Source organism: Apium graveolens, chromosome 4 (assembly GCF_009905375.1).
Source record: "Apium graveolens cultivar Ventura chromosome 4, ASM990537v1, whole genome shotgun sequence".
In the NCBI taxonomy this organism is placed as follows: domain Eukaryota; kingdom Viridiplantae; phylum Streptophyta; class Magnoliopsida; order Apiales; family Apiaceae; genus Apium; species Apium graveolens.
In genome coordinates, this window is record NC_133650.1 from 310,839,011 (window position 1) to 310,850,820 (window position 11,810).

Genomic DNA, 11,810 nt, shown 5'->3' on the forward strand with positions numbered 1-11,810 from the left:
AGATCCGACCCTAATAGCTGAAATATTAAAAATTTGATTGAAGATCTGTGTATGGAATGTTTGGTTTTATATAATTATGGGTTTTTTCAATTTCTGTAATATTCAAAATTATTTTAATAAAATGAAAATAGAGATGATTTCTTAGTCAGTATAATTGCGTAGGACTAATATAAATAAATACATGTTATTCATCCGGGCTAAAAAAATTATACAATTGATTCATGATAAATCAAAATTAAAATAAGAAAATAACTATATCGGATAAAATAAAATCATTTATACTTTTATTCGGGTTAACATTAATTTTTATTATTAATACATTAACTTTTTATCATTGATTCAGGTTTAAACAAATTAAACCAAAATAAATTTCAATATAATTAGTTAGATTTGTTCGGTATATCAAAGTAAAGATAATTCGTTTACTATTGATGTGAGCTAAAATTTATCTTTTAATTAAAACATAATTATCTTTTGTAAACGCACATTTGAATTTCAACAAAATTAAATCTTGCGATAAGTGATATTTCTTTAAAAACTAAAATTTCACTAAATTATACACATCCATGTTTAAAATAATTATCAAATCATATTATCAAAAATTTCTAATAAATAAATTTCAGAGTTTAAAATTTTCACTTCAAATTTAATTTAAAGAGTATAATATTAAAAATAATCCGTGCATCACACGGGTCTTAGGCTAGTATATATATATATATATATATATATATATATATGGCTAATCTAATAAAAACCAATTTTAGAGTAGAAACTAGAAACCAAATAATGTTTTTTTGAATTATTTCAAAATATAACACATATGTTATGCAAATCGATCGTTGAGAGATGGAGAAAAATACAGTGAAGTGGGATTTCAAAAAAACTTACCGTTTGACCGGAAAAATTAAATTAAAAACGAAGGGGAAAGTTTAAATTGTGTGTAAGAGGATGCAGATTAGTTGGGTGTGATAATTTTGGGGGTATTAAATTAGATTGATCAAATGATTTAAAGTAGTTCTAAGTGTAGTTTCTATTCAATGATTTGCCTATATATATATGAGTTTGTGGGGAGGGGTTGCGTGGGTGTGTGTATTACAAATCAAAATATGGTGATATTTTTTAGTTTAAAAATACGGCACTCAAAATATTTGAAAGCATACAATATTTACATATAATATTAATCAAAGTTATTTAAAGTTTAAAATACAAAAAACTTGTTATACAAAGTTTTTTTTAATATATGATTTTTTTAAAAAATTACAAAATAAATTGTAACAAAGGGAATCACATAAGTTGTTTTCCTAAACAAACGACCCTTAAATCTTCACAAACATAGGGCCCATTTGGTATTGATGTTGCAGTTTTCTGCTGAAAAAGTGTGTTTGGTAAATTGTAAAAACTGCTTTCTGAAAAAGCGCTTTTATCTAAAAGCTGCTGTTAGCAAAAACATGTACACCTATGTTTTTGGAAAAAGCTGTTTTCAGTTTTTGTCGGAAGTAATTATCAGTTTCACCATCAAACCTTGCCAAAAACATTATTTTTATATATTATATCTCAAAATATACATAAATTAAAAAAATTACCAAACAGTAATCTAATCTTCCTCACAACACTTTTTCTCACGGCACAACAAATTTCAACAACACTCCCAACAAAAGCTATAGCTTTATTATATTTGGATGAAAATTAAGGGTATGTCGAAATGAATGGATTTCAGAGACCGGAATAGTGGGAATGAAAATTTGGTTGTTCATTTTGAACAAAAGAATGTAAGCAGTCATTTCCATGCTCATTCCATTCCATTATAACTGTTAAATTATATTCCATCCAAAACGTAGGATAAACTCAATACTTCTAGACACGATATTATGTTTTATATTGTATTCGACAAGAATATTTTCCGGAAAAACTTTACTCGAGAATATTTTGTATCCAAAATCTTTCTCATAATTTTTTTTACACAATTTTTTCTCAAGAATTTGTTTCATTTATAAGAATATTGAAAAAAAATTCCATAATATTTTTCTCGGTAACTTTTTTCAAAGATTTTTTTTCGAGAAATTGTTTCCCAAAATTTTACTTCTGAAAAACTTTCTTGAGAATTTTTTATTAGAGAATTATCCTGAGAATTTTCTTTCTAAATATGCGGGAATCCGGAAAAGAATTTTGGTAATGATTTTCTCACATTTTTTTTACCAAAAACGTTTATCTAGCTAGAAAATTTTTCCGATTTTTTATTGTCAGAAAATCTTTCACGAGAATATTTTTTCAATTAACAACATATTTCCAAAAAACAATTTTTCCGAACCTTTTTTGGAAACATATTCTCCTTAATTTTTTTTGAAAACTTTTTCCCAAAAATTAATATGGTTTTTTAGAAAAAATCTTGAGAATGGTGAAAAAAATGGAATAATCATTCATTTTCTTTCCTCTACCAATCAATCTTTCCACTCTTTTATTAATTTTATTTCAGCCTTATTCCATTCTTACAAAGCCAACACAACCTAATAGTTGTAGGTGATAATTGTTTAATAAGATCTTTTAATCTTTATTAAAGAGTAAACTTCAAAGAGTACATAAATTTTGGAAAAGAAAGTGAACACATTTTCGAATAATAAAAAGTAATGACATGTTTTAAAATGATGTTACTGGTTTCTATTTATTGTAAAAGATAAATTTATGATAATTCAATTTTAGATTTATTAGCATAAATATAAAAGTTTGTTTAAATAAGTAATTAATTAGAACAAAATCAAAAACTAAAGTAAACATGGCTCAATGTTTAATATTTAATTTTTATATTTAGTATTAGAAAAAATAAACTAATTATATAGAAGATATTATTTGATTTGTTGTCATTGATATCATAAAATCGAAATAAAAATAAAAATTACTAAAATCTTACTACTTTTTAAAGTATTTTTACAATTTTATAATTTTCAAAAATATTTGAAAATAAATCGTTGCACCCAAAATTAACCACGTATGCAACTAGAAGCATCGGATTTTTTTTGTTAAATTCGAGATTGAATCTAGTTGAGGAAATCTTTCAAATTTGCATGTAGTTGCATTGAGTTATAGAAAACACGTATTTTTGTAAAAAAAATAAAAGTATTTTTGTAAATAAAAATAAAAAAATATATATTTTTGCAATTTTTTTAAAATGTGATATTATTTTTGCAAAAAAAAAATTGAACTTTGGTATTTTTCAAAAATCCCAATAAAAGAAGTTGCAGATCGTTAGAGCTTATGCTAATTGCCCTCCGTTTTTGACAAACTTAGAATTTTTATATCTCAAAGTCTGAGAGGTGTAGCCTCTTAATGAACCGAACAAAAATCAATAAATCGTTTTTCTATCATAATGATGGTTTATTTAACTTTTAAAGTTCCGAATGAAGGTAAAAACTTCTCATGAATTAAGAAACATCTCACAAGCCCAAACGACGCTTATTACTGTGTCCTAGTTTATAGCCGTGCTTTGCAACGGGTATTTCAAAAATTATTTAATATAATAAATAATAAATTTATAATTAAAATTGAATAATATAATTCTGAAAGATTAAGTTATATATATAATAAGTGTATTGCATCTACACATTATGATAAATTTATTTAAGAATTACTTTCGTTACATAAGTTATTTTTATTTTATATATTTTATGAGATTATTTCTATAAATAGATCCGTCAAAATTTAAAATTTACTTCAAATTTGTATTAAAAATTACCATAAATAACACAATTCATATTTATAATTGTATTGCAAAGTTTCTATAATTAAAATGGGTCATAATAAATATATGGATCTTTTATAAACCTAATATAGATACCAAACCTAAAAATGGATAGTCCACTGGTCAAATTAAAGTTAAAAATTATATCCGAGCCAAAATATGGATACCAAACCTTAGAAATGGTTATCCAGCAATTTATAATATTAGAAAATTTTAATAAGGTTGATTACTAATTAAAATATCTTATCACAAATGAATATTATATTAATTATTTTCATTTGTTTGTTTCATTAAAGTATTTTTACTTTTATAATCGTGTTCCTATGATTCCCTTATTATACTTTTTGGACATTTGTTCAAATAAAATCGTACTCCACCAAGTTGTTTGTCAAGTAATGACCTCTTTTGTGGATTACTATTGATTCCACTCTTTAGAGTGTTACATGCAATAACAGTCATTTTAGACATTTCTTTAATGTCCATATAATTGATTGATAACGAGGAATGTAACAATGATCACAACCTTAATATTCTATTATATTTAAAATAAAACACTTATATTATATTTTTATCTATACTATTATATTATAGACGAAATATTGAAAGTTTGGTTGTCTATCGTTGTTGATATTTAGATTTATTCTTAAAAAATAGTATTATTTAAGAGGTATAATGTTCGAATCCTGCCGGGAACATATTATAATTATAAAAAAAAATTAGTATTTTTAAGAGGTATAATCAAAATTAGAATTTACAATATACATGATAAAAGTGCATCTCATGGTTATATACTAATATTTATATAATACCTGCACTCAAGAAATTCTTTACGTGAAACTTTCCTCGAACTCTATGCATATTCCCGAAAATCCCAATATTTGAAACGTGCCACACAATTGTCCATCGAAACCCTCAAATCCAAAACCTGTTCATGCATGATATTCTTTGATGTTTGTCATTTGATGACTATAAAATTGAAAACCATTTTCATAAATCCAAAAACCTAGAACGCATAACCGAACCAAGGATCAATGGCCAAATTTGAAAGATGGTAACCGTTACTTTTTCACTCCAACTCCTTTCCGTATTACCTATAATAGCGTTATTTCTCATTTTCTTGTTAGAAATATAGGTTAGTTTCCTTCTCTAAGTGGTGGACGAAGCAATCACAACCAAAATATGTGTGTAGACTCTCTTCCCAAGTCAAATACTTTAACAAATTCATCATGATCATAATGATATTCATTATACTTTTCGGAAAAATATTATAGATGTAATTAAATTAAGAAGGTCTCGTTCAGATCCATGATGACACCAATTTCGTATCCAACATGGAAACGGACTCCTCCTAGGAAGGATCCAGGATCCACCGTCTAGAAGAGTCCTACTTACCATCTAAGTAGGAGACTTCTCCACCAAGTATCCCTATCCTGGTCTAACCCTAGACTCAACATCTTTATAAAGGGCTCTACCCCTCAACCAAGAATGACGTTTTTGGCTTGATTCTCTACAACACAGAGATACGTAAGCATCTTGCGAGGACAACTAGTCTCCACTGCGAGAACAACCATTAAAGATCGAAGCTCAATAATTCAAGCATTAATTGTAATCACGATCCTAATTTTTATTCCACACTATTTGGCGCCGTTTGTAGGAAGAAAACAACAACCAATGTACTTACATAGAGCAGAAATAATGGTGAAATCGACGATCCCATCCCATCATAAACAATCTCATTAATAATGGAGATACCCTCGCACTCGACCTATGCTACCACCCAAGGAGGAACCCCTGTAGGGGCATCTGACGCTCATCCTCAAGTGACGAATCCCCCGATCCAAGATACGCCATAAGGGACGAATCCCCAATTTCAGCAACTACAAGAAACAATAAACCCTCAACCCGTTGGGTGAGAGTACTCAATGATCGTGATTTCAGGGACCACTAACCCCCTTCCGGGATGCCTCTATACCCCGAGGTCGGAGGAAGTGGACACTATAATCGAAGTGAAGGACAAGGGAGGATGCTCCAATACGTCCATGGCTTGGGTCCCATCCCTGAGAACCAAGAATTCTCTGGACCCTACTCTACTAGAGACTCTGACTTATTGGACGATGAAGTTGCTCCAAAGAGGAGACGTGCTGGTAAGAAGCCAATGCCTATTGGTTATCAACAGTCCATGAGCACTCAAGAGATAATTCCCCAATATGTACAAGAGAGGATCAAGGCTCATGAAGCTGAGATCCAAAGGATGAAGAGTGACCTGGAAATGCACCAGACACGGAGACCTCCACATGTAGCAAGACTAAGGGACTTTCTTCCTGTTATAGACCTGGAAGGTACGATACCAAGACAAAAGGTTGAGACCCCAAGGACTGATCCAAGTGATCTGATGTCCCTAGGAGATCCTAATGATCCAAATCCATCATTCACTGAAGAGATAACGAATTCCCGCATATCAAGAAAGTTTAAGATACACCCACCACCAAAGCATATGATGGCACTGGAGATCTAGCTAATCATGCCAGGACGTTCTCCAACGCCCTGTTACTACATCAAGTGAACGACACTATCAAGTATCAGGCCTTTCCCCGAACTCTATCTGGTATGGATTAAAGGTCGTACAGCCGTCTACTGCCTAACTCAATTGGGTCTTTCAGAGAATTAATCCAAGCCTTTATCAAGAAATTCATTAGCGGCAGAGTCCATAAGAAAAGTTCAGCCTCTCATGGGCATTGTGTAATGAGCGAAGAAGTCTCTATGAGACTACCAGAATCATTTAACAAAGGAAGCCTTGAAGGTTCCAGATCTTGATGACAAGGTAGCTATGATAGCACTGCAGCAAGGGACTAAAGACAAGTTCTTCAAGATATCCCTAGCTAAGCAAACCCCTGAAAGCATGTTACAGCTCCAAGATAGGGCCGAAAAAAATCAATATGGAGGAAAACATGAGGAAGATGGTGGTAAACAATGAACCCACTGTCAACAAGAAGCGGAAGACGGGCCAAGAGTACGACGCCAAGGATAAAATACCCTCGAACCGGAAAGAACTCTGATCTCACTTCCAAAAAGAATCAACCACCAAGGTTCACTGAATATGCAAGCCTAAACGCGTCGAAAAGCCAAATACTAAGGAAAATTGAGAAAGATAAGGATTTCAGAAGGCCGAAGCCACTAAGGGGAGACCCCGAGAAGAGAGACAAGAATCAATTTTGTAGGTTCCATAAGGATGTTGGTCATGATACCAACGACTGCAGATAGCTCAAGGATGAGATCGAGTATCTCATCCAATAAGGAAAATGTGGAAGATTTGTCAAGGACGGTGATGGCGGAGGCCACAAAAGAGATGATAACCAAGGGGGTAACAACAGAGGTCGAAACCCGCATCCCAGAGGGTCATTTATCAACATGATCTCCGGAGGGCCAAAGGCCGCTTGGACAACAAAGAACTCTTGAAAGGCTTATACTAAAGTGGTGATGATTATAGTCAGAGACGCACCCAAACGTGCCAAGATTGAGATGGTACTTGAATTCGGTGACCCCGACCTTGACGGTTTCAAATTCCTTTAGGATGATCCCTTAGTTATCACTCCGATAATTGGGAATTATCCTGTCAAAAGGGTCCTGGTTAACAATAGAGCTTCCGTAGACATTCTGTTGCATGACACATTTCTAAGGATGTGGTACACTGAATCCCAACTAACCCTTCTGATGCACCCATCTACGGGTTTAACCAAGTGGAATATAAAATAGAAGGAGCAATTCGACTCCCCGTGACTATTAGAGAAGAGCCCAGAGAGGCCACATAAATGCTAAACTTCCAGGTTGTCAAGGAAGCCTCTAACTACAACACCATCATGGGGAGAATTGGGATCCACACATTTAAGGTCGTGCCCTCGACATATCATAAGGTACTCAAGTTCCCAACCAAAAATGGTGTTAAAGAAAAGAAAGGAGATCAGAAAATGGTCCAAAGTTGCTATGTAGCAGCATTTAGGCCCGATGGAACTGGGGGGGCAGGTCCTCCCAATAGAAGACATGGATGTCTGAGAGAACAATGAGCGTCGAGAGAAGCCAGCTGAGGACTTGGTCCCAATTCCCTTAGACCTGCTAGACCCTGATAAAGTCACATACATTGGAGCGTCCTTGGGGAAACCCTTGAGGGACCAATTGACAAAGTTCCTACAAGAGAACAATGATGTGTTTGCTTGGACAACGACCAATATGCCTGGGATAGACCCCAACCTTATAACTCACAAGCTAAATTTTTATCCAACTCGGAAGGTCATGCAGCAGAAGAAGAGAACTTATGCACCAAATAGACTGGAAGCCAATAAGCAGGAGGATGAGAAGCTCTTTAAAGCTGGATTTATCGAGGAAGTATAATTTCCTGAATGGTTGGCTAGCTCTGTGATGATCAAGAAAGCCAATAAGAAGTGAATGATGTGCATCGACTTCACTGACCTCAACGATGCATGCTCTAAGGACTGCTCTCCTCTATCAAGGATTGACACCCTGATCGATCCCACTGCAGGGCACGAGATGCTAAGCTTCATGGATGGCTTCAACAGTTACAATCAGATTAAAATGCACAAGAATGACACCTCAAGGTATCTTTCATTACTGACTTGGGTGTCTTTTTCTATCTTGTTATGGCTTTTAGGCTAAAGAATGCAGAAGCTACCTATCAAAGATTGGTGAATAAGATATTCGCTCATCTATTCGGAAAAAACACGGGGGTCTATGTCGATGACATGTTGATCAAAAACCTAGACAAGGACGATCACATTGATCACCTCGGAGAGGTACTCGAAGTGCAGAGGCACCACAAGATGATGTTAAACCCTGCTAAGTGCGTCTTTGGCGTTGGGTCTGGAAAGTTTTTGGATCACATGGTCTCGAAGAGAGGAATAGAGGCAAACTCCGACAAAATAAAAGTTATCCTAGATATGGAGTTGCCTCACTCCATAAAAGATGTTTAAAAATTGATGGGGAGAATTGCAGCCTTGGGGAGGTTCGTCTCGAAGTCAGGAGATAAAATGTCTACCCAGTTTCAAAACTTTGAAGAAGGTGAAGAATTTTGAATGAACTGCTGAAAGCCAAGAGGCCTTTAAATAGCTGAATGTGTACATGAGTAAAGCCCCGTTGTTGGCCAAACCAAATGTAGAGGACATCATTTCCCTATACCTAACAGTCTTTGAGCAAGCTGTGAGTGTCGTTCTAGTAAAGGAAGAACAAAAGGTTGAAAAGCATGTCTGCTATGTAAGCAAAGTGCTCTATGAAGCCGAGTTGAACTATTCTGCCATGGAAAAGTTTGCACTCTCCTTCATAACAACCTCCAAGAAGCTACACCATACTTCCAGACACACAAAGTAGAAGTCCTAACGGATCAACCCTTGAAAAACGTCATCCACAACCCTAAAGCGAGTGGAAGGATCATCAAATGGGAAATTGAGTTGGGAGAATTTGATATCAAGTATAAGCCTCAGACAGTCATCAAGGCTCAGACATTAACAGACTTCGTGGTCGAATACACCATTAACGACCAAGAAGTCGGGGGCAAGAGATAGTAACCCCAGAAGAAGGAGAGAAGGATAAAGAAGAATACTTGACTCTAAAGAAGTATCCGGTTCTTCCTTTTGACAAAGCGTCCAAAATAAAATCTAGTGGTGCAGGCCTAGTTTTGCAAAGCCTTGAAGGGTTCATGATCGAATATGCTTTGAAGTTGGACTTCCCAACTACGAACAACGAAGCAGAGTTTGAGGCTTTGATACCCAGGTTAGTCTTAGCTAGAGCTGTGAGAGCCAAGTGTCTTAAAATTTATGGAGACTCAATGCTCGTTGTTGCCTAACTTTTAATTTGAGATCATGAGGTGGTAATCCTGGAATGTTAATTGAGTTAAGATGCTCAACTGGAAATGCAGAGTTGAGGTCATCCTCCGTGCCAAATTCTTCCGCTTGGTCCACACTAAAGTACGATACAGATTCACCTTGAAGCTTTTTAACAATAAGGTCATTAACATGTCCAACTGTTTGATTTGTTGGAGTTAGTATAGCTCGTTCACTTAGGTATGTTGGATCTCTGCATTTCTCAGTAAAATTTGGATAAGTACTTTTGATCATCTTGTCAACAAAGTTGTCAGATTCTAAATCATAGAAATGAGGTGGAACCTCTATATCATCCTCAAGAAACTCTTTGCTCCCATCAACAGGTGTAAGCATTTTACCATCGCCAATGTCAAGAACCCACTTGGCAAATATTCTCAACTCCTCCAGTTCTGCCTCGTTGTTACCTTTATCCAACCTCATATTCTTGGTTAGCAAAAATACCTTTCAAATTGACCATAACCGAAATCTGGTTATACACGCAGAGACAATTTCACCTGTTTCACCATGAGCTATGGCATGCAGAATTTGCCTAAAATCCCCGCCAAGCACCACGGCTATTCCTCCAAATGGCATTTGAGAACGTGCAGGATATACGGACTTCATTATATCTTTTAAAGACCTGTCCAAGCACTCAAAAGCATATCTATGTTGCATGTATCTATGTTGCATGGGCGCCTCATCCCAAATTATTAACTTTGTTTGCTTAATCAACTCCGCAATGTCTGAATCATGACCTATATTACACAAAGAAAATTCATCAAGAACAATTGGGATCTTGAAACGGGAGTGTGCTGTTCTTCCACCAGGCTTAAGAGTTGCTTCTATGCTAGAGGATGCAACAGGGAGAACAATGTCTCCCTTTGATCTTAATCTGGAAATTAAGGTACTCCATAAATAGGTCTTCCCGCATCCACCACTACCGTAAATGTAGAAAAGACCACCCTTGTTTTGGTTACTGATTCCAAAACAGAATCATAAACTTATAACTGATGTTCATTATAATTCTGTAAAAATTGTTGGTGCTGAGCTTCCATCTCCTTTATGTCATAGCTTGTTTCTTTAATGATCAAATTATTTGAACCTTGATTCAAATAACTGGAAGGAGGCTGAGGCAATTGTGTAAAGTGTGAGAGAGATTTTCCAATTGAACGCAACAAATTATCAATTTCTGCAAGCACACAAATTATATGAAACTCAGACCATGAATATATCAACTGATATCACACAAATTATGAATTAAATGTATAATTTAAAATTATCAATTAAATGTATAATTTGAAATTTAAATTATATCACACAAATTAAATTTATTAATTTAAATATATAATTTGAAATTACAATTAAATGTATAATTGGAAATTATCCCTGGCTTTGTATTTGCATTTGCATCAACTAAATTAAATAAATACATCAACTGATATCACATAAATTATCAATTAAATGTATAATTTGAAATTATCAATTAAATGTATAATTTGAAATTTAAATTATATCACACAAATTAAATGTATTAATTTCTATGTATAATTTAAAATTATATTTAAATGTATAATTTTAAATTATCCCTGGCTTTGTATTTGCATTTGCATCAACTAAATTAAATGAATACCATAGGACTATATCAGTTTATGTAAATTATCAATTTCTGCAAGCACAATTATCAGTTTCAAATTGAACGCAACAAAATTTTTTCTGCACAGAGGCCAATACAGATTAATAGAGGTTAGAGTAGATCATTTGAACTATGCAGGAAATATAACTTCTCAAGTAAATTGATTATCATACCTGCAAGTGCATAGAACTGTAGTTGTTTGTCATTTAGGATTAGCTTAGCATTACTCTCCATTTTTCGTCTCTTCAATAGAATATCCTCCACCATATTCATCCAGTGACAATTTCACAAATTTGCTAGGTCTGTCACTTTACAGTTGACTAAAATATGTACAAAGGGTTGGCGAATTTGAGGAGGTAAACCTGAGGCTGCACATTGAGTCATGACTTCATGCCACTCCTTATCATCGTCAAGCAACCCATATTCCTTGCATGCATCTCTAAATGTGGGGTAAAGTACGCCATTAATAGTTTTTAAACTATCAAAAGATACAGGACGACAAACCTTGGTAAGTAACAACCTCAAGAACCATGGTTCACCAGTACTGTGGTGAGTGTAGGACATGCATCCTATTTAG

General features: G+C 34.0%; 2 protein-coding genes across 2 annotated transcripts; both read right to left on the reverse strand.

Moving 5' to 3' along the window:
- Positions 1–9,546: 9,546 nt before the first annotated feature.
- On the reverse strand, positions 9,547–10,041 carry LOC141720137 (uncharacterized). The gene has a single exon (XM_074522491.1). It carries the CDS (start codon positions 10,039–10,041, stop codon positions 9,547–9,549), a length of 495 nt encoding a protein of 164 aa, XP_074378592.1.
- A 24-nt stretch (positions 10,042–10,065) lies between these two features.
- LOC141720138 (uncharacterized) lies at positions 10,066–11,467 on the reverse strand. Its single transcript, XM_074522492.1, has 3 exons — positions 11,407–11,467; positions 10,609–10,789; positions 10,066–10,492 (listed from the first exon to the last, which is right to left on the reverse strand). Exons 1-3 carry the CDS (start codon positions 11,465–11,467, stop codon positions 10,066–10,068), a joined length of 669 nt encoding a protein of 222 aa, XP_074378593.1.
- Between the last annotated feature and the right edge of the window lie 343 nt (positions 11,468–11,810).

What these genes read in the sequence shown, in the direction of transcription:
- LOC141720137 (XM_074522491.1), bottom strand. Translation starts at nt 10,041, where the DNA reads ATGAGGTTGGATAAAGGTAACAACGAGGCAGAACTGGAGGAGTTGAGA.
- LOC141720138 (XM_074522492.1), bottom strand. Translation starts at nt 11,467, where the DNA reads ATGGAGAGTAATGCTAAGCTAATCCTAAATGACAAACAACTACAGTTC. An exon ending in ACAGTTCTATGCACTTGCAG is followed by an intron (nt 10,790 to 11,406) that starts GTATGATAATCA and finishes GTGTGCTTGCAG; the next exon opens with AAATTGATAATTTGTTGCGT. An exon ending in CAGAATTATAATGAACATCA is followed by an intron (nt 10,493 to 10,608) that starts GTTATAAGTTTA and finishes CTTAATTTCCAG; the next exon opens with ATTAAGATCAAAGGGAGACA.